At 45.4% G+C, this 27,310-nt stretch overlaps 1 protein-coding gene across 4 annotated transcripts in view; it reads left to right on the forward strand.

Moving 5' to 3' along the window:
• Nucleotides 1-27,310, forward strand: part of TBCD (tubulin folding cofactor D) — a 202,336-nt gene that overhangs the window by 15,491 nt on the left and 159,535 nt on the right. For all 4 annotated transcript variants that reach the window (XM_066236166.1, XM_066236169.1, XM_066236167.1 and 1 more), the window contains 2 exons: nucleotides 4,087-4,142; nucleotides 13,850-13,982. In XM_066236166.1, coding sequence (XP_066092263.1) covers nucleotides 4,087-4,142; nucleotides 13,850-13,982 — 189 coding nt within the window. The remainder of the gene's footprint in view (nucleotides 1-4,086; nucleotides 4,143-13,849; nucleotides 13,983-27,310) is intronic.

Consider the following 27,310-nt stretch of genomic DNA (forward strand, 5'->3'; position numbering starts at 1 on the left):
TTTTTTTTAGCGAGAGAGAGGGAAGAGAGAAAGAAAGACAAGGAGGGAGAGAGATGAGAAGTATTAACTCTTAGTTGCAGCAGTTTAGTTGTTTATTGATTGCTTCTCATATGTGCCTTGACCCAGGGCTTCAGCTGAGCCAGGGAGCCCTTGCTCAAGCCAGGGACCTTTGGGCTCAAGCCAGCAACCATGGGGTCATGTCTGTGATCCCATGCTCAAGCCAGATGAGCCCATGCTTAAGCCAGTAACCTTGGGGTCAAACCTGGGTCCTCAGTGTCCCAGGTAAATGCTTTATACACTGTGCCACTGCCTGGTCAAACATGCATTTTGATATTAGAGTTTAGGTATATTTTTGACACCTTTATATTTCAACTGCTGCTATTATTTTTTTGTTATTTTATTATTTTTCATCTTTTAGCGAGAGAGACACGGGCAGACAGGGACAGAGGGAGAGGAAGAGAGAGATGAGCAGCATCATGTCATAGTTGTAGCACCTTAGTTGTTCATTGATTGCTTTCTCATAGGCCAGTGGTTGGCAAACTCATTAGTTAACAGAGCCAAATATCAACAGTATAACGATTGAAATTTCTTTTGAGAGCCAAATTTTTTAAACTTAAACTATATAGGTAGGTACATTCCTTATCGAGGTAGCACTCCCACGTGATATTTTGTGGAAGAGCCACACTCAAGGGGCCTAAGAGCTGCATGTGGCTTGGGAGCCGCAGTTTGCTGACCAGGGACCTAGGGGCTACACTTGAGCCAATGACCCGTTGCTCAAGCCAGCGGCCTTGGGCTTTAAGCCAGTGACCTTTGAACTCAAGCCAGATGAGCCTGTGCTCAAGCCAGAGACTTTGGGGTTCCAAACCTGGGTCCTCAGTATTCCAGGCTGATGCTCTTTATTCACTGTACCACTGCCTGGTCAGGTGAGATGTAGATTTCTATTGATTGATTGATTGATTTTACAGAGACAGAGTGAGAATCAGAGATAGGGATAGATAGGGGCAGACAGGAACAGACAGATGAGAAGCCTCAATCATCAGTTTTTCGTTGTGGCACTTTAGTTGTTCATTGATTGCTTTCTCATATGTGCCTTGACCGTGGGGCTGTAGCAGAACTTGTAACCCATTGCTCAAGCCAGCGACCTTGGGTCCAAGCTGGTGAGCTTTGCTCAAACCAGATGAGCTCGAACCTGGGTCCTCTGCATCCCAGTCCAACGCTCTATCCACTGCGCCACCGCCTGGTCAGGTGAGATGTAGATTTTTAAAGTTACCTATTGTTGCTTTAAAATTACTGTAAACTGAGTAGTTTAACACATGTTTTATTGTCTCAGAATCAGTAGGTAAGGAATCCAGGTGTGGCTTTGCTCATCCCTTTGCATAGTGATCTCCCCAAGTTGCAGTCAAGACTCCCCAGGACAGGGTCTGCTTCTAAGCTTTCATGGTTGTTAGACCAAGGACTTCAATTCTTTGCTTGTTGATTCTTACCACATGAGCCCCCTAACGTGGCAGTTAATTCTATCAAAGCCAGCAAGCTGTATTGTCTGCTGGCAAAGTAGACAGCAAAGTAATGTGTTACCAGATTATGAAAATGATGCCCCTCCAAACACACACATTCTTTTGGTTAGAAGCAAATAATTATGTCCAGCCTATATGAGAGGGATTATTACACAGGGTGCAAGTGCCCATAGGCAGGACCAGGGGCCACCTTAGTGTTGCCTGCCATACTTTTATACCAAACATTCATTGAGCTCCTGCTGTGTACAGACTGTTAATTGCTTTTCACTTATTAACTCACTAAATCCTTTTTTTTTTTTTTTTTGCATATTTCTGAAGCTGGAAACAGGGAGAGACAGTCAGACAGACTCCCGCATGCGCCCGACCGGGATCCACCCGGCACGCCCACCATGGGGTGACGCTCTGCCCATGAGGGGGCGATGCTCTGCCCATCCTGGGCGTCGCCATGTTGCGACCAGAGCCACTCTAGCGCCTGGGGCAGAGGCCACAGAGCCATCCCCAGTGCCCGGGCCATCTTTGCTCCAGTGGAGCCTTGGCTGCGGGAGGGGAAGAGAGAGACAGAGAGGAAGGCGCGGCGGAGGGGTGGAGAAGCAAATGGGCGCTTCTCCTGTGTGCCCTGGCCGGGAATCGAACCCGGGTCCTCCGCACGCTAGGCCGACGCTCTACCGCTGAGCCAACCGGCCAGGGCCCTTTTTTTTTTTTTTTAACAGAGACAGAGAGAGGGATAGACAGGGATAGACAGACAGGAACGGAGAGAGACGAGAAGCATCAATCATCAGTTTTTCGTTGTGACACCTTAGTTGTTCATTGATTGCTTTCTCATATGTGCCTTGACCGCGGGCCTTCAGCAGACTGAGTGACCCCTTGCTCGAGCCAGTGACCTTGGGTCCAAGCTGGTGAGCTTTTCTTTGCTCAAACCAGATGAGCCTGTGCTCAAGCTGGCGACCTTGGGATCTCGAACCTGGGTCTTCTGCATCCCAGTCTGATGCTCTATGCACTGCGCCACCATCTGGCCAGGCTAAATCCTTCTTAATGAGTTGGTTCATTGTTTTAATCTTCATTTTGCTGAGGAGACAGTAGGCATAAAAACAAGTAACTTAGCTGGTTCATATCCTCATAAATGGATCCAGATTTCTAACCAGGCAGTTTGGCTCTTGAGCCTGTGTGTTTTTATGGTGCTCTTCACTGCCCACTTGCACAGAGGCTTCTGATTTTCTGCAGGTCTGTGACTCTTGGCAACATATTTTGAATGTCTTATGTCAGCTCTTTCCCTTATAACCTTTAAGGGAAAAGGTGCTCCATTGTACCATAATTTAAAAATCTCTTACAGATGGAAATTTTGTTTCTAGGTGTGTTCTGTTAGCAGCAGTGTGGTGATGAGCACCTTGATGTCCCTGGGTGCTTACCTCCTAGGCAGGTTGCCAGGTGAGGGGTGTTATATTTCTAACGATTTGGCATCTATATGTGGTTGTTGTCCAGGAAGCCTACCCCAGAGCAAAGCTCTTATAAAAGCATTATTTGAAAAACATTGAGCTTGACCAGCTGATGGTGCAGTGTATAGAGCGTCGGACTAGGATGCGGAGGACCCAGGTTTGAAACTCCAAGGTTGCTGGCTTGAGCGCAGGCTCATCTGGCTTGTGTGTGGGCTCACCAGCTTGAGTGAGGGGTTGCTGGCTTGAGCCTGGGATCATAGACATGACTCTGTCCAAAAAATTAAATAAAAGAAGTTGAGACAAGAATTGGAAACCTTTTAAGGTGGGCCTCTTAAGAAAAGCTAGTCATGGCTCTGGCTGGTTGACTCAGTGGATAGAGTGTTGCCCTAGTGTGTGGATGTCCCAGGTTCGATTTCCAGTCAGGGCACACAGGAGAAGTGACCATCTGCTCCTCCACCCTTCTCTTTTCTCTCTCTTTCTCTCTCTCTCTCTCTTCCCCTTCTGTAGCCATGGCTTGATTGGCTCAGGTGAATTGGCCCCAGGCATCTAGGATGGCTCCATGTTCTCCTCCTCAGGCACTAAAAAATGACTCTGGTTGCAGTGGAGCAACGCCCCAGATGGTCAGAGCAAGCCCCTTAGTGGGCTTGCGTGGTGGATCTTGGTTGGGGTGCATGTGGGAGTCTCTCTGCCTCCCCTCTCAGTAAAATAAAATAAAGGAAAAAAAAAAGAAAAGTTAGCCATTTGTATTCAACCCAGGTGCCCTTCCATTTGAGCAGGGCCTCCTAACTGTTCTGATACTAAATGCTCATTATACAAGTGTGCTCCATGGACAGTCTGTGATTGTTATAGTTGGGTATCACACACTGGTTTTATTTTTCTGCTGTTTTTTTAAATGTGTATCAAGGAGTGTGACAAGCTTTGTGTGGATTTGGCACCTATCTGAGGGTGAGCTTGTTGGCACCTGCAGCTGTTAGTACAGGCTCAGGAGTGGTTTGTGCAGCTTTGGCATTTGGCCTCTATCTGTAAGCTTTGTGAACTTGGGCTCTTGGGAAGCTCCTAAGTGTGGGACTGGCTGGCTGGGCGGACCTTTGATTCAACCTGTGTGTGTAATGGTGCCTGTCATTTCTCCTTTTTTGTAGTCCTACTTGGTAGTCAGCGACAAGGCCCGAGATGCAGCTGCTGTTCTTGTGTCCAAGTAAGTACTCAGTTGGCCTTCCTGTGGCCCAGTTGGTTAATGTATGACTGTTACATTTTGAGAGAGTTTTCTTACATACTCTCTGTTGCCCATGTCTCTATTTTACACAGAAAAGGACACTGGGTTGGCGGGTCTTGGGAAGTAGTTTTTACTTCTCAGTATGGTGTACCTTTCTTTGAGGGAGCACCAGCTCTGTTTCAGTGGGGGAGATCTCTGAACCTATGTGACCATAGACAGTGCCTGTTAGGGGTTCATAGATCACCTGATGCTGGGTTAGGGGCTCCCAGGTCACTTGATGCTGGGCTTAGGACTTGCAGAGGTCACTTGACTCTGGGCTGGAGGCTCACAGATCAGCTGTTGTTGGGCCGGGGGCTCATAGGTCACCTGATTCTGGATTGCGGATTCATAGGTCACCTAATGGCTAGGTTAGGGGCTCAAGTTCACCTTTTGCTGTACTGGGAGCTCATAGAGGTCACTTTCCTCTTGGTTATGAGCTCACAAGTCACTTGATACTGTGCTGGGGCTCACAAGTTATTTGACACTGTGTTAGGGGCTTATAGAGGTTACTTAACTTGGGTTAGGGGCTCTTAGGTCACTCAACACTGGGTTAGGGGCTCACAGAAGTCCTGACACTAGGTTATGGGTTCAAGGAGACCACCTAACAGGCCCATCAAATAAGCAGAGGGCAGATTTAGAATAGGTGTTGTAGCAGTTATATCTGGGGCATGAGCTCACCTCTGGGGTGGTGGTAATCATATGAGCATTTGAAAGTCAAGAAAGCAGTTTATGCTGTGGCTCGTGCAGGTCATGAGCTGTGATCGTATTATTGTGGCTTATGGTAAAAATTCTTAAACATTCTTTTTTTAAAAAAAATTAATTATTTTTTACAGAGACAGAGAGTGAGTCAGAGAGAGGGATAGACAGGGACAGACAGACAGGAACGGAGAGAAATGAGAAGCATCAATCATTAGGTTTTCATTTTGCGTTGCAACACCTTAGTTGTTCATTGATTGCTTTCTCATATGTGCCTTGACCGCGGACCTTCAGCAGACCGAGTAACCCCTTGCTCTGGAGCCAGTGACCTTGGGTTCAAGCTGGTGGGCCTTTGCTCAAACCAGATGAGCCCATGCTCAAGCTGGTGACCTCAGGGTCTTGAACCTGGGTCTTCTGCATCCCAGTTCGATGCTCTATCCACTGCGCCACCGCCTGGTCGGGCTTAAACATTCTTATTAACTAAAGACAGACTGTGTTTTAAACAGGTAAGGATGGGTCTGAACTGTGTGAGACAGCTCAGGTGGTGGGCCCAAGACACGTAAGAGCTGAGTATGCTTGATTCATGAAATGGGAGAATGGAAGGTAGCAGTTTTTCTAAAATAATCTTTTGTATGACGTGGTTTAAAATGTGTATGTAGAATAAATAAAGGAGAAAGCTTAGCTTTTTTTGTTCCTTCTACATTTGTGAAAGTTGGAAATTGAATCCAAAAACTTGATGTTGTGATTGGGAAATGGGCCACATCTCATTCAGGGATTCAGGGTCACCTTATACTTAGTTGTGTTGACATGACCTTACACAAAGTGGCAAGTGAAACCTTTAATTTATAGGGTACTTGGGAGGATTGGTTTAGATGTTTGTGGAGGCACTTGCTGAACCACAGGGCAGACCCTGCATGTAAGAAGCTGATTTTAGGAGCGTGAAGGGAAACGTGAGCCGCCTGAGACACTTGCCAGGAGAGGCCCCTCATGGTTTTGACAAGGACTGAAAAGCAGTGTGGGTTTTTTTTTTAAATTTTTATTTATCTTTTTTGTATTTTTCTGAAGTTAGAAGCGGGGAGGTAGTCAGACAGACTCCTGTATGCGCCTGACCGGGATCCACCCGGCATGCCCACCAGGGGGCGATGCTCTGCCCAGCTGGTTCGTTGCTTTGTTGCAGCCGGAGCCATTCTAGCGCCTGAGGCGGAGGCCATGGAGCCATCCCCAGCGCCTGGGCCAACTTTGCTCCAATGGAGCCTCGGCTGTGGGAGGGGAAGAGAGAGACAGAGAGGAAGGAGAGGGGGAGGGGTGGAGAAGCAGATGGGCGCTTCTCCTGTGTGCCCTGGCCAGGAATCGAACCTGGGACTCCTGCACGCCAGGCCGATGCTCTACCCCTGAGCCAACCGGCCAGGGCCTAAATTTTTATTTTTTATTTAAATTTATTGTGTTAACATGGATTAAAGTGTCCCAGTGAATATAACACCCTCATCCTCAACCCCTGTGTCCCCATCTACACCCCTTTTGCCCCCTGTCCCCCAACTCCCCTCTTTCCTCTGGGATTTGCTATCCTGTTATCTGTATCTCTGTGTTATGTATGTATAATTTCACTAATCCCTTCACCTTCTCTGATCCCATCCTCTCATTCTCCTTCCCTCTGACAGCTGTCCCTCTGGTCCCTGTGACCCTGCCTCTGTCTCTATTTCGCTTCTCAGTTCACATTGTTCCTTAGATTCCACATATAACTGAGATCATACGATATTTGTCTTTCTCTGCCTGGCTTATTTGGGTTCTTTTCTAATTGTAAAAGTAATCATGTGCGTTTTAGATAACTAAAGTATGAAGTACAAAATAAAACTCACGTGTACTTTCATCCCCCAGAGGTGTAACTGCTTTTATCCTTTGTTCTGCCACTGTGAGGGGCATTTGTCTGCAGGTGTGTTGGTGCCCATACTTGTCTATACCAGGTTCTGACAGGCCTGGAGCTTTCTTCAGTCTTCTTTCCACATGATTACGGTGTGAATGTGTTTTTCCTCCAATTTCTTGTTGGACATGTAGACTGCTGTTCTGCCAATTGGTTAGTAATATTCTGTCACGAACATTATACATAAAACTTTGTACCATTGTGATTGATTCTTGGGCATGAGTTCTTAGAATTGGAATAAACATTTTAGAGGTTTTCAAAGAGATTACTTGGGGAGGTTGAACAAGTCAAAAGTCACGTTTTCCCATATTTACCAAAATTGTGTGACCCTATGAATGAAAAAATTTTAACTTATTACCAGCAATACTGAGGATTTGGTAGATTTATGCTTAGTCTTACTTAGCTTCACATCTGTGGGGTGGATGAAGTGAAACCTTAAACCTCTAGTTCTTTCCTGGTGGCCTCTAGGAAAGATGACAACTGGAGCCTCCAGTCATGGCATGGGGACAGGTTTAGCCTCTAGTGGAACTCCCCTTGCCATCTGGTGGTCAGCATGAGCAAATATTCCTTGTGATCGGTTTTCAGCTCATCAAGAGTGCTTCTGCCAGTTTGCCAGGCTGTGGGGCAGCCCAGTACTCTCAAGGGTCTTGGAAAGAGTGAGAGTGATCACTGGACGAGGTCTTAGAGCTACCCTAGGTTATACCACCTCATCACAAGATCCAGGCTGGTTGTGATTCGCATGTCCCAGTCTTTTTTTGGAGGGTTATTACAGTAAGGTCATGGGTGTGCAGGGCAGGTCATGTGTGGCTTTTGTCTTCTGCCTTCCTGTTTCTGGTGTTTCATGGAGGAGTTGCTTGTCTAACCTAATCTGATTGGCTTAAATGCTTTCCCTTCAGTATTTGAGGTTCTGGAGCTACCTGTTTCCCTTTATTAACAGAACTTGAAATATTGGCTGTTTTATGTAACTTGGTGTTATGTATATTAAAAAAAATTAATATTTACAGAGAGAAACATTGACTTGTTGTTCCATTTATTTATGCATTCATTGGTTGATTCTTGTATGTGCGCTGATCAGGGATTAAACCTGCAGCCTTGGCATGTCAGGATGATGTTCTAATCCAGTGGTGGTCAACCTGGTCCCTACCGCCCACTAGTGGACATTCCAGCTTTTAAGGTGGGCAGTAGCGGAGCAACCAAAGTATAAATAAAAAGATAGATTTAACTATAGTAAGTTGTTTTATAAAGATTTATTCTGCCAAACTTAGCGAAAATCCGACAAAGTACTTGGTAAGTAATTATTATTATATGCTTTAACTTGCTGTAACTCTGCTTTATAAATTTTATAAAGTTACTTCCCTACTTTATAAATCACCATTACTGTGGAACCAGTGGGCAGTTAGAAAATTTTACTACTAACAGAGATATAAAAGTAGGCAGTAGGTATAAAAAGGTTGACTACCCCTGCGAGCTACCAGGCCAGGGCCTAAGTTGACGGTATATTGATGCCAAGACATTTAGATGAGAATGTTTCTTTATAGAAACTTTGCAGTAGAAAAACATACTTTTATTTTAATTGGTATGTAAATTTTAATGATTTTATTTATTAATTTTACAGAGAGGAGGTTGAGGGGGGGATGAGAAGTAGTTGCTTCACTCTAGCTGTTCATTGGTTGCTTGTATTTGTTTTGACCAGGCAAGCTCAGGGTTTTGAACTGGCGACCTCAGCATCCAGGTTGGCACTCTACCACTGCGCCACGACAGACCATGCAGTTATGTTAATTTTAAAAGCACATATTTCTGTTTAATTATAAAGGCAGGCTGTGCTCCATGCAGAAAAGTTGGAAATTTTGGGACATAGAAAATTAGAGTTCTGGCTAGATAGCTCAGTTGGAGTGTTCTGAAGTGCAGAGGTTGCCAGTTCGATCCGCTGTCAGGCAGGTACAGCGGATCTCTCCCTCTCTCCCTCTCTTCCTCCTCCTTTTCCCCCCTCCCCTTCCTTCCTGTCTCTAAAGTCAATCAATAAAAAAAGAAAGAAAATTAGAAAAAACCCATATTTGTAGTTCTAATACACAATACATGTGTTGTATTTCTTTTATCTTTCTCTGTACTGCTATTACATTGACCACACACAGTACAATCTCATTGAGTTAGCATCCTGCTTTGTAACTTCACATTACAACTGATTAAATGGCTCTGTTATATGTCCTGTTTTTAGGTTCTGATAGTGGTTTTAGGTACCGACAAGACTTCAGTCTTGTCTTAGGCATTATCTATCCCCTTTTGTGACCTGCCTTCTAATGTCTGTGGGTTTGTTGGTGCAATTTCTTTGCCTAATATGAGCTTCCTGCAACTATAGGGTAGATTATTACCCCCAGGTGATTGGTGGCCTTTTACTTTCTTCTTTGGACTAAAGTTTTAATGTCAAAACTGTAATTTCAAATTTTTTATTTTATTTTTTTAGAGATAGAGAGGGAGGAAGGAAGAGAAATGAGAAGCATCAACTTGTAGTTGCATCACTTTAGTTGTTCATTGATTACTTCTTTTAAGTGCCTTGACCAAGGGACTCAGGCCGAGCCAGTGACCCCTTGCTCAAGCCAGGATCTTTGGGCCCGAAGCCAGTGACAATGGGATCATGTTGATGATCCTACACTCAAGCCGGAGACTTTTGGGTTTCAAACATGGGACCTCAGTATCTCAGGTAGACACTTTATCCACTGCACCACCACCAGTCAGGAAAAACCTGTAATCTTTTCCCTTTATTTAGATATTTACTTTTAAGTTTAAAGTCTTACTCTAATAAGAGATTTTACAAATAGTTTAAAGTTTTCTACCGTTATGTTGTTTAATATGTAATTATTAACTCATCTGGAATTTCTTATGGTGTAGGATTATACACTAGATCTTCCTCCTCTCACAGGTAAGTAGTTTTTTTTTTTTTAATTTTAATGGGGTGACATTAATAAATCAGGGTACATATGTTCAGAGAAAACATAGTTGTTCTAGTATTTGACTTTTCCATTAATTTGTGATACTTTTTAAAAACGAAGTTTTTGCCCTGGCCGGTTGGCTCAGCGGTAGAGCGTCGGCCTAGCGTGCGGAGGACCCGGGTTCGATTCCCGGCCAGGGCACACAGGAGAAGCGCCCATTTGCTTCTCCACCCCTCCGCCGCGCTTTCCTCTCTGTCTCTCTCTTCCCCTCCCGCAGCTGAGGCTCCATTGGAGCAAGGATGGCCCGGGCGCTGGGGTTGGCTCTGTGGCCTCTGCCTCAGGCGCTGGAGTGGCTCTGGTCGCAACATGGCGACGCCCAGGATGGGCAGAGCATTGCCCCCTGGTGGGCAGAGCGTCGCCCCTGGTGGGCGTGCCGGGTGGATCCCGGTCGGGCGCATGCGGGAGTCTGTCTGACTGTCTCTCCCCATTTCCAGCTTCAGAAAAAAAAAGAAAAAAAAAAAAGAAAAAAAAAATAAAAACGAAGTTTTTATGCAGAGGAGGGTTTGTCACCTCACCTATGCTGTTTCTCTCTTAGACCAAGTTACTGAGTTAATCAGCATGTGGTAACAGTAGTGATGATGGTACTGAGTAGCCATCTGTCCCATGAATGTTTTGCCTGGGCATTCTTTGTCCTTCTGTCTAGTTCTGTCATTAAGGTTTTTTTTGGTATTTTTTTCTGAAGCTGGAAACGGGGAGAGACAGTCAGAAAGACCCCCACGTGTGCCCGACCGGGATCCACCTGGCACGCCCACCAAGGGTGACGCTCTGCCCACCAGGGGGCGATGCTCTGCCCCTCCGGGGTGTCGCTCTGCCGTGACCAGAGCCACTCTAGCGCCTGGGGCAGAGGCCAAGGAGCCATCCCCAGTGCCCGGGCCATCTTTGCTCCAATGGAGCCTTGGCTGTGGGAGGGGAAGAGAGAGACAAAGAGGAAGGAGGGGGGGGTAAAGAAGCAAATGGGCGCTTCTCCTATGTGCCCTGGCCGGGAATCGAACCCGGGTCCCCCGCATACCAGGCCGACGCTCTACCGCTGAGCCAACCAGCCAGGGCCTGTCATTAAGGTTTTGCTGATAATTGTCCTAGTCATTCTTGTGGGGCTTATCTCTAAAATACCTGCACATGTTAACTGAGCTCAGTCTGTGAAGGAAATGGGGCCTGTGATGTAATTTCTCCTGAAAGGGAAGGAACTGGAGGATTCAAAGATCTTTGATTGTGTAGAAGGGTCCTGTTTCTATAAATATGTACTTTTTTTTTCTTTTTTTAAATTAATTTTTAGAGAGGAGAGAGAATGAGAGAGAGAGAAGGGGGGAGGAGGAGCAGGAAGCATCAACTCCCATATGTGCCTTGACCAGGCAAGCCCAGGGTTTCGAACCGGCAACCTTAGCGTTCCAGGTCACTGCTTTATCCACTGCACCACCACAGGTCAGGCTATAAATGTGTACTTTAAAAAAAAAAATTTTATTTATTGATTTTAAGAGGAGAGAGAGAGAGAGAAAGGCGGGGGGAAGGAGGAGTGGGAAGCTTCAACTCGCAGTTGCTTCTCACATGTTCCCTGACTGGGCAAACCCAGGGTCTCGAACCAGCGACCTCAACATTCCAGATCAATACCTTATCCACTATGCCGCCACAGGTCAGGCAATGTGTATGCTTTATCTATGGTTTAGATATCTTTTCTGTTTTTGCTTTCTGTATTTTTAAACTTAACCCATAAACATATTTCTTTCTGTCCTTTTTTTTTACAGAGACAGAATCAGAGAGAGGAATAGACAGGGATAGACAGACAGGAACAGAGAGAGATGAGAAGCATCAATCATTAGTTTTTCGTTGGGACACCTTAGTTGTTCATTGATTGCTTTCTCATTCGTGCCTTGACTGTGGGCCTACAGCAGACCGAGTAACCCCTTGCTCGAGCCAGTGACCTTGGGTCCAAGCTGGTGAGCTTCTGCTCAAACCAGATGAGCCTGTGCTCAAGCTGGTGACCTCAGGGTCTCAAACCTGGGTCCTCCACATCCCAGTCCGACCCTCTATCCACTGCGCCACCGCCTGGTCAAGCTATTTCTTTTTTTTTTTTTACAAGAAAAATAATAACATACTAAATCTTTATGTTAAATAGTAACATACTAAATCTTTCAAAGGAGCCTTAGGTTTTTTACCTTAATCTGGGAACTCATCTTGTGTGATTTTGTTCGAGTGTGTCCCCTGATATGCAGCACACAGAAGGTTGAACTGCCCAGCCGGGTGCTATGGTGCAGAGAGGTGGGCTTGACCTCTGGTGAAGGTCCCAGTAACATTGTTAGGGTGTGTAGGGTTCTCTGGAGGGGCAAGTGGTCTGAGTGTCTGGTGCTGGGACTAGTCTGCCAGCTCAGCTCTGGGCCTTCTCCTGTCCAGGGGGCAGCCCTCTGTGGGCACTGGGCCTGGGCATGCTATCATGTCTCCAGCCTGTGGGCCAAGGTGGAGGTAGGTGGGGGAATAGGTTGCTGTGGCATGGCTCTCATTATGTGGCCCCTGTGATCATGGGGTTGTAAGCAGGGCTGAGGAAATTGAGATAGGGTCTACATACCAGTCACCCAGTTGGCAGAGGTGCAGATTGTGGTGGAAATGCCTGGACATCCTTCCAGAAATGGGCTGGGCATATGAATTTGCCTTTGTCACCAGCATCCTGAAGTTTGATAAAAATCCTTAGTGATTGATGATCTTCAGGTGTGCACCCTAACCTAGAAGAGGGGCAGGAATACAGTCTTGGAGCCTTTGCTCAGCTCCTTTTTCTCTTGAGTTAGAGACCTTACCCTTTTTCCGCAGTTTCCTGACCAAAGGCTAAGCTTCTGCAGTGGGCACTGGGCGGAGGTTCCTGCAGGAATGTTGAGGAGGGTGGGTGTTGGAACCATGTTTTGGCTCACCCAGGGCAGCTGGCTGGGTGTGGACCTGAGGAAGACGAAGCAGCCAATGTCTTGAAATAGGGGTTTGTTTCCAAGGCTGACTCTCCCTCATTGTCATTTGTAGGGACTGCTGAGGGGAGTGTGAGGTCCTTACAGTTTACGAGAACTTTGTGACAGTTTATATTTGGAACTTCTTCCTGATGTTCTCTGGTTACACCTCCCCTTGGGAAGTCATTCCTGTGCCTCTCAAAGGCAGTCCTGTTTCCTACCCTCTCCTTACTTAGCAGTTTCCTTCCTGTTATTTGTATCTTTATTTTTTTCCAAGTGAGAGGAGGGGAGATAGACTCCCACATGCACCCCAACCTGGATTCACCCAGCAGCCCCAGTCTGGGGGCTATGCTTTGCCCATCTGGGGCTATGCTTGCAACCGAGCTATTTTTAGCACCTGTGGCAGAGGCTCCATGGAGCCATCCTCAGCACCCAGGCCGATGCACTCAAACCAGTTGAGCCATGGCTGTGGGAGGGGAAGAGAGACAGAAAGAGCAAGAAGAGGGAGGCGGAGGTATGAAGAAGCCGATGGTCACTTCTGCTGTGTGCCCTGACCGGGAATCAAACCTGGGACATTCACACGCCAGGCCAACACTCTACTACTGAACTCACTGGCTAGGAATGTTATTTGTTTCTTTCCTGTGTTTCTACCACCCAGGAGGCATGGGCTCAGCCTGAGCCACTGAGTCAGAGCTGGAGGATTGGCATGTGGATGGGCTGGGGAGGAAATAAAGCACTAGACTTGGTGTGGGAGCTGGAGAATGGCTGCCAGCCCAGGCCAGGTATATGAGAGGGTGGGTGAGAGCTGGTACACCCATCTGAGCTTTGGGGGGCCGTAGAGCTGAGTAGATGCCTGGGAGGTGTGCCACGGACACCAGCTGGAGCTCTGCATGGGGAAGGTTGACCCCTGGCAGCTTCATGGAGAGAGTGGGGCCTGGTGCTAGGCCAGGCCTTGCATGGGGGCTTGGCAGCATCTTCATTTCTTACACTGGGGGTGTTGTAGGGTGTCTATGTTAGGAGGAGGATGTAATCCATACAACTGAGGACAGAGGATGTGGTGGGTTTGCAGTATGAGTGCTCAGTTGGGCCTGTGTTGAGCTGTCACCTGCCTGTGCTTACTTCTGGCAGGTTTGTCACACGGCCTGATGTCAAACAGAAGAAAATGGCGGATTTCCTGGACTGGAGTCTGTGCACTTTGGCCTGCTCCTCCTTCAAGATCATTGAGGGGGTCATTGCCATGGACGGGATGTTGCAGGCCCTGGTAAGCCCTGATCTGGTGGAGGGGGACTGTCAGGTCAGCTCTTGTAGCTAGCTTCCCAAGCGGCGGATCAGGAAGGTATTCAACCCTGACAGGATAGTGAACCAGATGTCTTTTCCACTGTTTTGGACTGTACCTTAGGGCAGCCCAGGGCTCGTGGTGGTTTGTCAGTGAGGGCTTGCTGCTCTAGTGGAGATGGGCTGAACTGGCCTATGTGTCACCACCAGGGGGCAGTGGTGCCTGTGGAGCTGGGGCAGGCAGGCAGGGGTGCATCCTTCCCTGGTTTCTTGCTGCTTACCTGTATTGTTGAGTATAATTATTAGAATTGGCTCTAATGAAATCAGGCAGGTGATTTGAATTTTGATTTTATGCAGATACTCAAGGTTTGTAACAACTGGGTTAAACACAGACCCAACACCTACTCTTTCCTGGCTGTCCTGCTTTGCTCTTCTGTGGTGTTATCTCTTCTAAGTGGTAGCAAGGAAAGATCTAGTTCAAGTTTCACAGAAGAGGAGTGGCTGCCCATGCCGTGAAGCTCTCCAGTGGCTTGCCTTTCCAGGGGTGTGAACAGCTTTCTGCAGCCGCCACCTCCTGCTCTTTCATTGCCATGGGGAGAAGTTGATCTTGCCCTTGTCTGTGAATTTGTAGAGGGCTTTGGTCCTCTTTTGGGAGAATAGGACACTTTGGACAGCATTTATTTATTTTTGTAACAGAGAGAGAAAGGCACAGACAGACAGGAAGGGACAGAGATGAGAAGCATCAATTCTTCATTGCAGCTCCTTAGTTGTTAATTAATTGCTTTCTCATATGTGCCTTGATGGGCTGGGAGGGGCGGCTACAGCTGAGTGAGTGATCCCTTGCTCAAGCCAGCGACTTTTGGGCTCAAGCCAGTGACCATAAGGGGTTGTATCTATGATCCCGTGCTCAAGCTGGTGAGGCTGCGCTCAAGCTGGCGACCTTGGGGTTTTGAACCTGGCTCCTCTGTGTCCCAGTTTGACGCTCTAACCAGTGTTTCCCAACCTTTTTTGTGCCATGCCCCACCTTAACCTTTTTAAAACTTTTATGTCCCCCCCTATGTAACATACATAATTTTTAACATTAAAAAATTGATTTGTTCACTTAATAAACATAAATGATAGGTTCTAGGAAGAAATCACTATGAAATTGTTAACAAAACACAGTAAGTAAAATTTCAAAACATATAGTGAAAAACGGAAATTTAAATTCCAAATAATTTTAATACAGATTTTTCTATATTAATTTATTATTTTAATTTAGTGTGATCCTTGCGCTTGATGCTTGCTGCACAGAGATTTTATATTAGGTTCCAATTTGGTTAGCTTTAGTCTCAAGTCTCCACGTTGTGTTATATCCAGCCGATTTCTTTTTTTTACCAGTAAATCATTTACAGCACTAAATCCACATTCAGCTAAAAATGAAGATGGAAATGGTAGCAATAGTTTTCTTGCACATTTGGTTGAATTTAGGTATTTGATTTTTGTTTCCTCACAAAGCCATGCCATCGCTCCTTTGATATTATATAAAGCTTTAACTGACTCATCATTTTGCAATTCTGCGAGTTCTTCTTGATACTGCATATTTGATATATCAGACAAATCCACTAACATCGGCTGCATCATCCATGTTGGGAAATCAACTTGTTTTAAATCAGAAAATCTTTCTTTTAAATCAGCCGATAGAATATTCAAATGATTGACAATAACAAGTAAAGCGGTATCAGTTACTTCACATTTTTGGAGCCAGTGAAACTGTTTAAAGTTTTTGTTGTTAATATGTTTCTGACATAACTCAATATTGGTAATGAAACCAAATATCTTTGCTTTTGCATCGACAAGAGTTTTATTTGTTCCTTGAAGTTGCTTATTTAATATATTTAGTTTTTCAAAGAAATCGGCTAAATAACTCACAAATGCTTTACTATTGTTAACAGATACTTCATTTCAGGTTTGTCGCTTAAAAAATCACTAAGAGTATCAAATAGTTCCATAAATCTTTTCAAACAGTTTCCTTTAGATAGCCATCTTACTTCAGTATGAAGTAAAAGTCTCACATGGTCTTCATTTTGTTCTTCACAAAATAGCTTGAAAAGACGCTCACATTTGGCACTAGCTTTAATAGCATTAACACACTTTATTACTGTATGTAATACTTCATTCAGAACAGGCGAGATGTTTTTAGCTACCAAGTTTTCCCTATGAATAACACAATGCACAAGAATCATTTCTGGATTTGCATCTTTCATCAATTTTAAGCAGCCATTTTTCTTGCCCATCATATTGGGAGCACCATCTGCAGCACAAGATGTTTTATTTCTCATTGGTATATATCATTGACATCTAAGTAGTTTTTTAGCTTATTATATATATCTTTGGAGGTAGTGGTGCTTTCTGATCTTTTACAGAACAACATTTCTTCAGCAAAATGTCCTTTATCAATATATCTTAGGTAAGCTATCAATACTGCCTCACTGTCTCTCAAAGTTGATTCATCCATTTGCAAGGAGAATTTTCTTGTTTTCAGCTTTTCAATAAGTTGTTTTTCAATATCCTCACTCATTTTGTCTATTCTTCTGCTAACAGAATTGTCACTGAGTGGCATAGCTTTTACATCTTTGTCATCTTTTTCAAGAACCCTTTTAAGAAATGCTGATGTTGATGGTTTTATTAAATTCTCTCCTATAGTGTGATTTTCTCCAGTTTTAGCGATGAATAAAGAAATTTGATAACTAGCCTCAAGAACACAATTATTAGTTGAAGTATGAGCAGTAAATAGAGACTTTAATGTTGTTCTTTTTTCAAAATTTTTCTTTAAAGTTTTAAAGTAACTCAAATCTGAATTAATATGAGCACTATGTTTCGCCTTCAAATGCGCCTCAAGACGACCTCGTTTCATTGATTCGTTGGTCAAGCATTGCTGGCATAAAAGACAAAAAGGAATCCGTTCATCATGAACAGTGGGTATGAACCCAAATTTTAAATATTCCTCCGAATATTGACGAGTTTTTTTCTTGCTTGCACCACTCATTTTACTATGGGCTATAAGAAATAAAAATAAGATCAATTAAAAACTAATATTAAAATATGTGTTAAAATATATTCAATGTGACATAGAGTAAACGTATACTAAAAACTAATATTTATTTAAATGTATATAACATATTTACTACACTACCACCGCAAATCAAAAGGTATCTATATTTTTTCCACTTGACAAAATTTTCTGGAAAGTTATGCTTCTAAAATTAAAATTGTTGTGCATGCACTATTATAGCCCCAATAATATTTATAAAATATTATTGTTTTCTAGCCCCGATGCAAGAAGTACTTAATAAAGAGTTTAATATTGATATAAATAAAATCAAATACTTACCAATTATATCTATACAATATATATATGTATTGTATATTTATTAAATCAACGAGCTTTTACAACAGTTTTGACTGACACTTATTTCAAATTAACACCAACTGAATGATGTGAAACACTACAGAAGTTGTGATGGGCCAATTAGGTGAGAATAGTGAATTTTTAAAACATCCGGGGTTCCCCGCGGCAGACGCCACGCTCCGCGGTGAACCCAGGACGAAGATTACTTGACGACGCTAATCACCCAGTTGATATTTTGGTCTCGTCAAACGAAATTATACTTAATAGTTATTTACCGCAACTATTTAAGAATTGCATTTTTTGTTAAATTTGGCACCGATATCTAGCATTGCATTTAAATGGCCCGGGGGGAAAGAGTTAAAGTCGTGTGGAGTCCATTTTCAAATTGCCCCCCTTAACTATCGAATTGCCCCCCTGTGGGGCGTGGGCCCCACGTTGGGAAACACCGCTCTAACCACTGCACTACCGCCTGGCCAGAGCTGGCCAGCATTTAAATGGAGGTGTTTGGGCCCATGATTCATTGTGATGTCATCTTCTTGGGTATTGCTGTCATTGGCTGTTTCTGGTTCTGATGAGGGGTAGGAGGCTGGAGGGCTGGTAGAAAATGGGGTGATGGTGTGGTAACCCAGGGCACTGGGCATGGGATGTGGGAGGCCAGATGGTGATGGCTAGGTGTGCTGTGGCTCCTCAAGGAAAAAGGCCTCTGGGCCCTGAGGGAGTTGACCACCTGGTCTTTCTTTCAGAAATGTTCTTGGCATTTGCTTTTCATTCATGTTACCAGTGTCTTCAAGAGGTATTGCCATTCATATGATGAGAACATTTGAGACATTTAAAAAGGAAACCTGGAGCCTGGCCAGATGGTGGCACAGTAGATAGAGTGTTGGACTGGGACGGTGAAGACCCAGGTTCGAAATCCTGAGGTCGCTGGCTTGAGCGCAGGCTCACTAGCTTTAGTGCAAGGTTGCTGGCTTGAGCCCAAAGGTTGCTGGCTAGAAGCCCAAGGTCTCTGGCTTAAGTAAGGGGTCACTCACACTGCTGGAGGCCCCCCCTATCAAGGCACATATGAGAAAGCAATCAATGAACAACTAAGGTGTCACAACAAATCTCCCTTCCTGTCTGTCTGTCCTTCTCTCTGACTTCCTCTCCGTCTCTCTCAAACTAAAACCTGAAAAAAAGCATTTCCAGACTTCCTGTTAAAGTAATGTTTTTTTTCATGTTTGCTTTCATTCTGTGAGTAATGTATTATCTCAACTTTAAAGAAACCATTGTATAATTCAATGGTTATTTTGTATGTGCGCAGGGTTGTGTGACCATCACCACTATCTAATTCCAGAGTGTTCTTTCTCATCCCCCCTAAAGGAAATTCTATACCCATCAGTATTCACCCCCCATTCTCCCTGCCCCAGCCCTATCTGTGGATTTGCTTATTCTGGACATCTCATACAAATGGAATCATACAATGTGTCCTTTGTGTCTGACTTCTCTCATTTAGTGTGATTTTTTTTTTTTAAGGCTTCCATGTTGTCAGTGCTTTCGTCTCTGTTTATGCCCCAATAATAGTTCATTTATAGGTATCATCTATGGTGGATGGTGCTAATCTGAACTCAGTGTATAAGTTTTTGTTTGAGCATGTATATTCATTTCCCTTGGGTACATAACAATAGTTTTTTTTTTAATTAATAAGTTAAATATCTTTGTTTACAGGATCTTAAAAATTTTTGTGTGTGTGAACATTTGTCATATTGATGAAAATGGGGTATCTATATGAACAGGTGCATAGCCTGTGCCCTCAGGTGGCTCTCATTACAGCTGTGTGTGGGGGAGTGGCACTTAGAATTTTACTGGGATTTTCAATTTAATTGCTGTGATGAAAGTCAGCCAGGGTGAGGCTGCCCTGGGAGGCTGCCCAGTGTGGAGTGCAGGGTTGGGGTGGCACAGATCATGGTGTGTGCCCTCTGGGCCATCGTGACATGGATCCTGGGAGGAAGCATTTATGTTTTAGGTAATTCTGGTGAAGGATATGAGTGGATGGGTTGAGATGGTTTATTTGAAGGTTTGGGTATAAGTAGATTACTAATTTTTTTGCCATGAGTCACATTGAGAAGTCTTAGGTCATGGAGATGCCATGATAGATCTGACAGAATATAGCCGGAGCCTGTCAATCCACGGTGACCTGCAGGGGAGAGGGTGGCACTACTGGAGGGGCAGCATATGCTACTGAACTGGAGCCAGCTATGACTGTCAGAGACTCCTATTGGCAGGGCCAGCTGTGTGGCCCCAGCCCGGGTTGTGCCCAGAAGGCTGGTTCTCTGTACTAGGCAGCAAGGGGCCTGTATGCTCAGGCCACCTGTGAGAGTGCCCTGATGGTTTCCCTGTCCTCAGGCTCCAGCTTTTTTATCCACCTGATCATCAGTGTGGTTTAGATGAACCAGGTGAACATGTAATAAGCACCATGGAAACAGGAGTTGGTTTTTATTTTTCTTGAAGCCTATTCCTTGGCTCAAGAAGGTCCTGGGGCCACTCTGTCCAGTTCTGCAGTTGCTTTGCCCACAGGTTTCTCTTTCCTTACATTTTTTATCATTGTTCTGCTGTCTCAAGAGTGTTCCTACATCTTTTTCTTCCCAAGTGTCAGGTACATGGATTAGACAGCAACACCTGGTGTTCCAGTGGGCAAGCCTGCTGCCAGGTGGGAGGGGATGGTGTTCCATCCAGTGGCACCAATCAGCCTGGGGTCTGGATTGCCTTTTATTTGGATGTTTCCCAAGCGCCATACTTAGGAGGGAAATTATTTTTGTTTTTCCTCTTGAGGAATAAAAAGATTTTCCCAAGGCTTAAGGAAGCCAAGCCCTCACAGGGATGAGGGCAAAGGATGAGGAAGGCGTGCCCCCTTCCCTGGCAGGGGGTACTGGACAATTTGTGGGCCGCACCTCAGCAATCTGAGAGACATACCTTCAGCGAGAATGAACAATTGCCTCATGAAGCAGCCAGGATCCCTGGGAAGTGAACACATGAATATACTGGGAAGTAGTGGCCTGCAGGGCCAGGAGCATCCCCCTACCCCGAGAAAGCCTAGAGTCTTTCTGGAGTTTTGCATCCTGTTTCCTTTATTTGAAGGAGCAGTTTTTTGTAATTGCTGTTGCCAACCCTGGCAGAAGGATTCTGAGCTGGGTGCTGAGCTCTCCTGGGCGAGTGGAGCGATTTCACCATGAGCGCATCAGACCTGAACAGCAGAGGCTGGGCGTCTGCTGTGCATGATGAAACTTGCAGGCATGTTGTGCTTTAGAATTTCCTTTGATGCACTTGGCTTCGTTTTTATCCACCTGTTCATTAGTGTGGGCTAGGTGAAACAGGTGAACTTGTAACAAGTACCATCGAAACCAGCAGTTGCTTTTTATTTCCCTTTAAGCACATGCCTCTTGCAGCGATGGATTTTAACTCCTGTGTGAGGGAAACAAGTGTTTGGCAACCTCATTGCACTGGAAGGCCCCTTTGCTCTAGCTTTTAAAACACTCTTTGGTTTAGTCCCACTTGAAGCAGTAGGATTAATGCCAATGAGGAAATTCAAGAAAGGAAAACAAACTTGAGAATGGCTGTCACCTGACTCTGCTGTAGCCCTGCTCACTTAGTGATGGTGGTGCCATCTTGGCTTTTATTGCTGGGAGATTCTGCATTCTCCAAGGGCTGGGAAGTGGGTGGAAACGTTTATTACTAAAAGCCAAGGTCTTCTGGGGTAAAAGTGCGGCTGCCACCATGGTGGTTGTAAACTGCTCTTTTTTACTAGCTGTTAGGGTTGCATTTCCCCATCACAAGTTTATTTTATCTTTGACAAGAGGCTACACCTTGTTAAAGGAGAAATAGTTGCTAACAACCACATATGAAACCAGGTAAACAGCAGGTTGCAAGTGCCTGCAGCCTTGCTTAGTGCCTAGCGCACTGAGGGCCAGTGCCAAGAGCCTCTGCCCAGGTGGGAGCAGCTGCCCCAGCACCGGAACTTCCCAACTCCAGATGTCAGGGTGGTTCTGCCCTGGGCATTTTGCTGCCCCATGGAGGCTGATGTAAGTGGGCCAGTCCTGAGCCTGGGGACACTAGCAACACCTGTGACCCCAACAGAGAGGGCCTTGCTCCATACCCCACCTGTAGAAGGGAAATAACAAACCTCTTACCTCAGATGGAGGTGTGATGGCTAATTAGTGTATGTCCTGCTCTTTGAAGATGAAAAGAAGCCACTTGATTATCCAAAACAGTTCTCATGTTGGGCTTTGATTTCTTTCAGGATTCCTTGGAGAATAGCACCCAATGGTTTTCTTTAAGGTTCAGTTTGGCCAGAGGACAGGTTGTCCAAATTGGGCTTCTTAGTCACAGCACTCGCCTGGGGCAGGGTTCTGGGTGAAGGAGAATGTGGGAATAACCATTTGAATATGTACAAGCATAGAAATAGGATGAAATGAGGCACTTTCAGTTTCCTTGTAGGATTAAAACCGAGCAGCTAACTCTGACACTTTTAATTTCATATAACTCAGCATTTTATGTGGGGTAGGCAGCACGGGGATGGCATGAGTCCTGTTGAAACCTGTGTGCTGTGTGCATACCTTTAATTCACCTGCAGGCCAAGCTTGTACACCTGCTGTGTGACGAGGTGACCTGTCCTGTTGGACAGGTGTGTGCTCTCAGGCAGGCTGGCTGGACCCACGCTTGAAAGGCAAGGGGCCTTTGGGTTATAGGCTCTCTCCCCGTCTCTGATGGAGGAGCACACAGAAGACTGTGTACAAGCTAGTGTGGAAGCTGCTGGGAGCTGCAGGCTGCTCCTACCAGTCTGTGGCTGCACTCTTAGGGGTGTGGTTCCTGCAGACCTTGCTCTTTCCTCTAATATAGGTGGCTCTCAGGCTCTATCCAAGGGTGGCTGACATTTCTCCCCTGATTCAGCCTTTACTTTCAGTTCCTGGTTTCTCTCCTTGGTCCTGTGCCCCTCTCTGCTTTACACCCCATATTATGTTCAGAGTTGCATGTTTCCTTTTGCTTCTCTTTCCTCCACTGGCCCCTTTAACACATGAGGAGGGTACTTGGTGCAGATGTGCTGGAGCGGACTGGGCTGTGTGGAGGATGCTCTGGTCCTTTTTTCCAGGTTTTGTGCTCACCTGGCTGCCCCCTTAGTGGCCCATCCCTGTTCCCAGGGCCCTTGGTCTAGAGCAGTGTTCCCTCCAGACAAGAGCTAGACTCAGCCTTTTGGTGCCTCGGCTGCAGCCTTGCCCTGTCTTCTTCAGTGGCACCACTCTATAGAGAACCAGGTATTGAAGGGACCCAGGGACAGGAGGAACTTGGCTGATAGAGTAGATGGTTTTCAGCATTGTTGTGCGCTGGGTGGTCAGGACAAGGAAGGGTGGTCATGTTGGTTCCCCAGCCCCACCTCTGTAAGCCCAGGGTGCTGAGTTCTGTGTTGGCACCAGGAGAAGGGTGTATAGGGAGGTGTAGGCCGGAAGTGGCAGAGCTTGGGCCCAGGCTGTTCTTGGTGGTTCATGTGTAGGCAGTTCCTTGCTGTTGAAGCCTGTCAGTGGCTCAGATATGTGCCTTTCTAATCCCTAGGACAGGGGTACCCACTCTTCCCCCCTCTTCCTCTGAGTGTCTCCTGTTGTCTTACGCATAGAGGGGTGGGAAGTCTCACTGCTGGACTCTGCTACAGTATGCACTTTCCTGCACACAGTGAAGCCCAGGCCCCTTGCTGAGCTCAGGATTTGGGGAATGGCCATTTAAACAATGTCTCAGTGCCTCTTGCTACAGGGCTTGTGGTTATTATGTGGGCTGTTTAGAGCATTTGAAAGAGCTGGGTGAATAAGATAGAACATGTTGTTATTTGACTAAATGACATAAAAGTGTGCTTGGCAATGATGAAGACAGGAAGTCACAGTGATCAGTATCTTCTGGGTTCGATCTTGTGCTTCTTCATCTCACAGACAGGACACCAGGTTTGGGTCAATGATGCAGCATGCCCACTTGTCTGCCGTGAAGGTGTGTGTTGTGCTGGGGCTTTAGTTTGAGGTTACCATTCACTCAAAGGTTAGATAAAGACTGGATGTGATTATTTTTATCACTTAAATATTTCTTTGTAAGGTCAATTTTTTTTTTTTTTTTGTAGTGAAGAAGCTGGGAGGCAGAGAGACAGATTCATGCATACGCCTGACTAGGATCCATCCGGTGTGCCCACCAGGGGGTGATGCTCTGCCCATCTGGGGCATTGCTCTGTTGCCATCGGGGCCATTCTAGTGCCTGAGGCAGAGGCCACAGAGCCATCCTCAGTGCCCGGGCCAACTTTGCTCCAGTGGAGCCTTGGCTGTGGGAGGGCAAGAGAGAGAAAGGAGAGAAGGAAAGGTGGAGAAGCAGATGGGTGCTTCTTCTCTGTGCCCTGGCTGGGAATTGAACCCGGGACTTCCACATGCTGGGCCGATGCTATACTGCGGAGCCAGCCGGCCAAGGCCTGTAAAGTCAGTTTTAGTTACACATTTGTATACTTAAATTCTTTGTAATTGGACACAAACCTTTTTTTTTTTTTAGAGGGGCACACAGGAAGAGAGAGATGAGAAGCATCAACTCATAGTTGTGGCACTTTAGTACATTGGTTGCTTTCTCATAGGTGCCTTGGGGGCTCCTGCCAAGCCAGTGACCTTTGGGCTCAAGCCAGCAACCATGGGGTCATGTCTATGATCCTATGTTCAAGCCAAGGACCCCGTGTTCAAGCTGGTGAGCCTGCACTCAAGCCAGATGAGTCTGCAAACTTGGACTGTCAAACCTGGGTCCTCAGTGTCCCAGGCTGATGCTCTATCCATTGTGCCACCGCCTAGTCAGGCTGACACAACTTATTTTATCAGATAATCATATATTTTTTTCATTCTGGGTTCTAACTAGCCGTCTTATCTAATTAGCCCACATGATTCTAATTAGCCATCTGTCCCAGCCATTGAAACCTTATTTTCAATAATTAAAATTTCCACATTTTGGAAGTTTATTTTTTCTGCCCTTGATGTATGCAGTGCTGAGAAACCAAACCAGGCGTCCTTGGGGGGAGGGGGGGGAAGAGAAGCTGTCTTGGTTTTCCTGGGGCTGGAAGTGCCTGGATCTGGCTGGCTTGACTTTCTTAGAGCATCTTGGGACCCCAGTCTGGGGCCTGATCCTGGAGCCCAGCTTTGGCACTGAATGCAGGACAGTTCAGTTCTGTATGGCTCTGTACTTTCCATCCAGTGTGAGTCTGCTGTTATTTCTTGTGGAGTTGGTGGGGTCCTTTGAGATGCCCCTCATTTTCATTTTTGAAGCTAGCAGAGGACCAAGCTGCTGTCAGCAGTGAGAGAATTCTCTCCTGGAGCTGCTGGAAATGGGGCTTCAGGTGGGAGTGCTGGGAGTTTCTGTGTAAAGTGATTTGGCTGTTATATAAAGGATGAAGCCCCAGTTCAGCCTTTCTGCCCCCTGGAAGATGTGGCCCTGGTTGGGCTCTTTGCACAGGTGAGGTATCCTGGGCCAAACTCGAAAAAGCATCCAGCGTGGAACTGGTTGTATCGGTGCTGACAGTCCTTCCTGTTAGTTTCATCCCCTTTGTGTGTTATGACAGAACATGGTACCACGTCTCGATCTTGGGATAAGACTTGGGAGCACAGAATGGTACAGCCTGCTCTTCCTGAGCTCTGTCCTGCCTGTCTTTGTGTCTTCCTGAGGGACCAGGGGCAGGGTAGCGAGGTGCCCAGTGGGGTCCAATGTGTACCATTTCATGGGAGAATTACAGGCACGATGAGCTCATGTGCTGTTGGGGCCCTTTCTTGCTGGGCCTGGGATGGAACTGCTTTTTTGACCTTGACTTGATGGTGCTTCAGGGAGCCTTGGACCAGCAGCTCCTGCGTGGCAGCCGTGGACCTGCTCTTGAGCCGCTGACTCTGTGAATCACAGGCTGGGTGAACATACGGGGAGGGGGGGGAGGGAAGCAGATTTGCATGTTGCAGAAAAGCAAGCTTGGAAGGGTAGCAATTGAAACAAGTGGTTGTTTAGAATGATCATCCAGAAACTCATGTTCTTTGCACCCTGAGCTGTGCTGGTTTCTGAATATAACAGAGATGTGGGCGTTTCTCAGCTGCTTGGTGCCATTGGCCTTTGTAATGGGTGTGCTTTCCACAGGTGGCTCATTTGACTTGTGTCTTGTTCTTCCATGAAAAGGTGAGCACACATCCTATGTTGTGATGCTGATGGTGAATGCTCCAGGTTGTTGGGAGGCTGGTGCTACTGTCCAGCCACTTTCTCCTGGTGCTCAGACTCACTGTTCTCCCTGTGCTCTCCTGTGAAAGGGCAGTGACGATGGCCCCATTTTTAGGTTAAAAACACCCATAAACAGAAAGTCCTATCTTTTTTTTTTTTTTTTTTTTTTTTAATTTTATACCTATTTTTTTTTTTTTTAATAAATTTTTATTAATGGTAATGGGATGACATTAATAAATCAGGGTACATATATTCAAAGAAAACATGTCTAGGTTATTTTGTCATCAAATTATGTTGCAAACCCCTCGCCCAAAGTCAGATTGTCCTCCGTCACCCTCTATCTAGTTCTCTGTGCCCCTCCCCCTCCCCCTAACTCTCTCCCTCCCTCCCTCCCATGTCCTCCCTCCCCCCCCCACCCTTGGTAACCACCACACTCTTGTCCATGTCTCTTAGTCTCATTTTTATGTTCCACCAATGTATGGAATCATGTAGTTCTTGTTTTTTTCTGATTTGCTTATTTCACTCCTTATAATGTTATCAAGATCCCACCAATTTGCTGTAAATGATCTGATGTCATCATTTCTTATGGCTGAGTAGTATTCCATAGTGTATATGTGCCACATCTTCTTTATCCAGTCTTCTATTGAAGGGCTTTTTGGTTGTTTCCATGTCTTGGCCACTGTGAACAGTGCTGCAATGAACATGGGGCTACATGTGTCTTCACGTATCAATGTTTCTGAGGTTTTGGGGTATATACCCAGTAGAGGGATTGCTGGGTCATAAGGTAGTTCTATTTTCAGTTTTTTGAGGAACCACCATACTTTCCTCCATAATGGTTGTACTACTTTACAGTCCCACCAACAGTGAATGAGGGTTCCTTTTTCTCCACAGCCTCTCCAACATTTGCTATTACCCGTCTTGTTGATAATAGCTAATCTAACAGGAGTGAGGTGGTATCTCATTGTAGTTTTGATTTGCATTTCTCTAATAACTAATGAAGCTGAGCATCTTTTCATATATCTGTTGGCCATTTGTATCTCTTCCTGGGAGAAGTGTCTGTTCATGTCCTCTTCCCATTTTTTTATTGGATTGTTTGTTTGTTTGTTGTTGAGTTTTATGAGTTCTTTGTAAATTTTGGATATTAGGCCCTTATCTGAGCTGTCGTTTGAAAATATCAGTTCCCATATAGTTGGCTGTCTGTTTATTTTGATATCAGTTTCTCTTGCTGAGCAAAAACTTTTAATTCTGATGTAGTCCCATTCATTTATCTTTGCCTTCACTTCTCTTGCCATTGGAGTCAAGTTCATAAAATGTTCTTTAAAACCCAGGTCCATGATTTTAGTACCTATGTCTTCTTCTATGTACTTTATTGTTTCAGGTCTTATGTTTAGGTCTTTGATCCATTTTGAATTAATTTTAGTACACGGGGACAGGCTGTAGTCGAGTTTCATTCTTTTGCATGTGGCTTTCCAGTTTTCCCAACACCATTTGTTGAAGAGGCTTTCTTTTCTCCATTGTGTGTTGTTGGCCCCTTTATCAAAGATTATTTGACCATATATATGTGGTTTTATTTCTGGGCTTTCTATTCTGTTCCATTGGTCTGAGTGTCTATTTTTTTGCCAATACCATGCTGTTTTGATTATCGTGGCCCTATAATATAGTTTAAAGTCAGGTATTGTAATGCCCCCAGCTTC

This window comes from Saccopteryx bilineata, chromosome 6 (assembly GCF_036850765.1).
Source record: "Saccopteryx bilineata isolate mSacBil1 chromosome 6, mSacBil1_pri_phased_curated, whole genome shotgun sequence".
Classification (NCBI taxonomy): Eukaryota; Metazoa; Chordata; class Mammalia; order Chiroptera; family Emballonuridae; genus Saccopteryx; species Saccopteryx bilineata.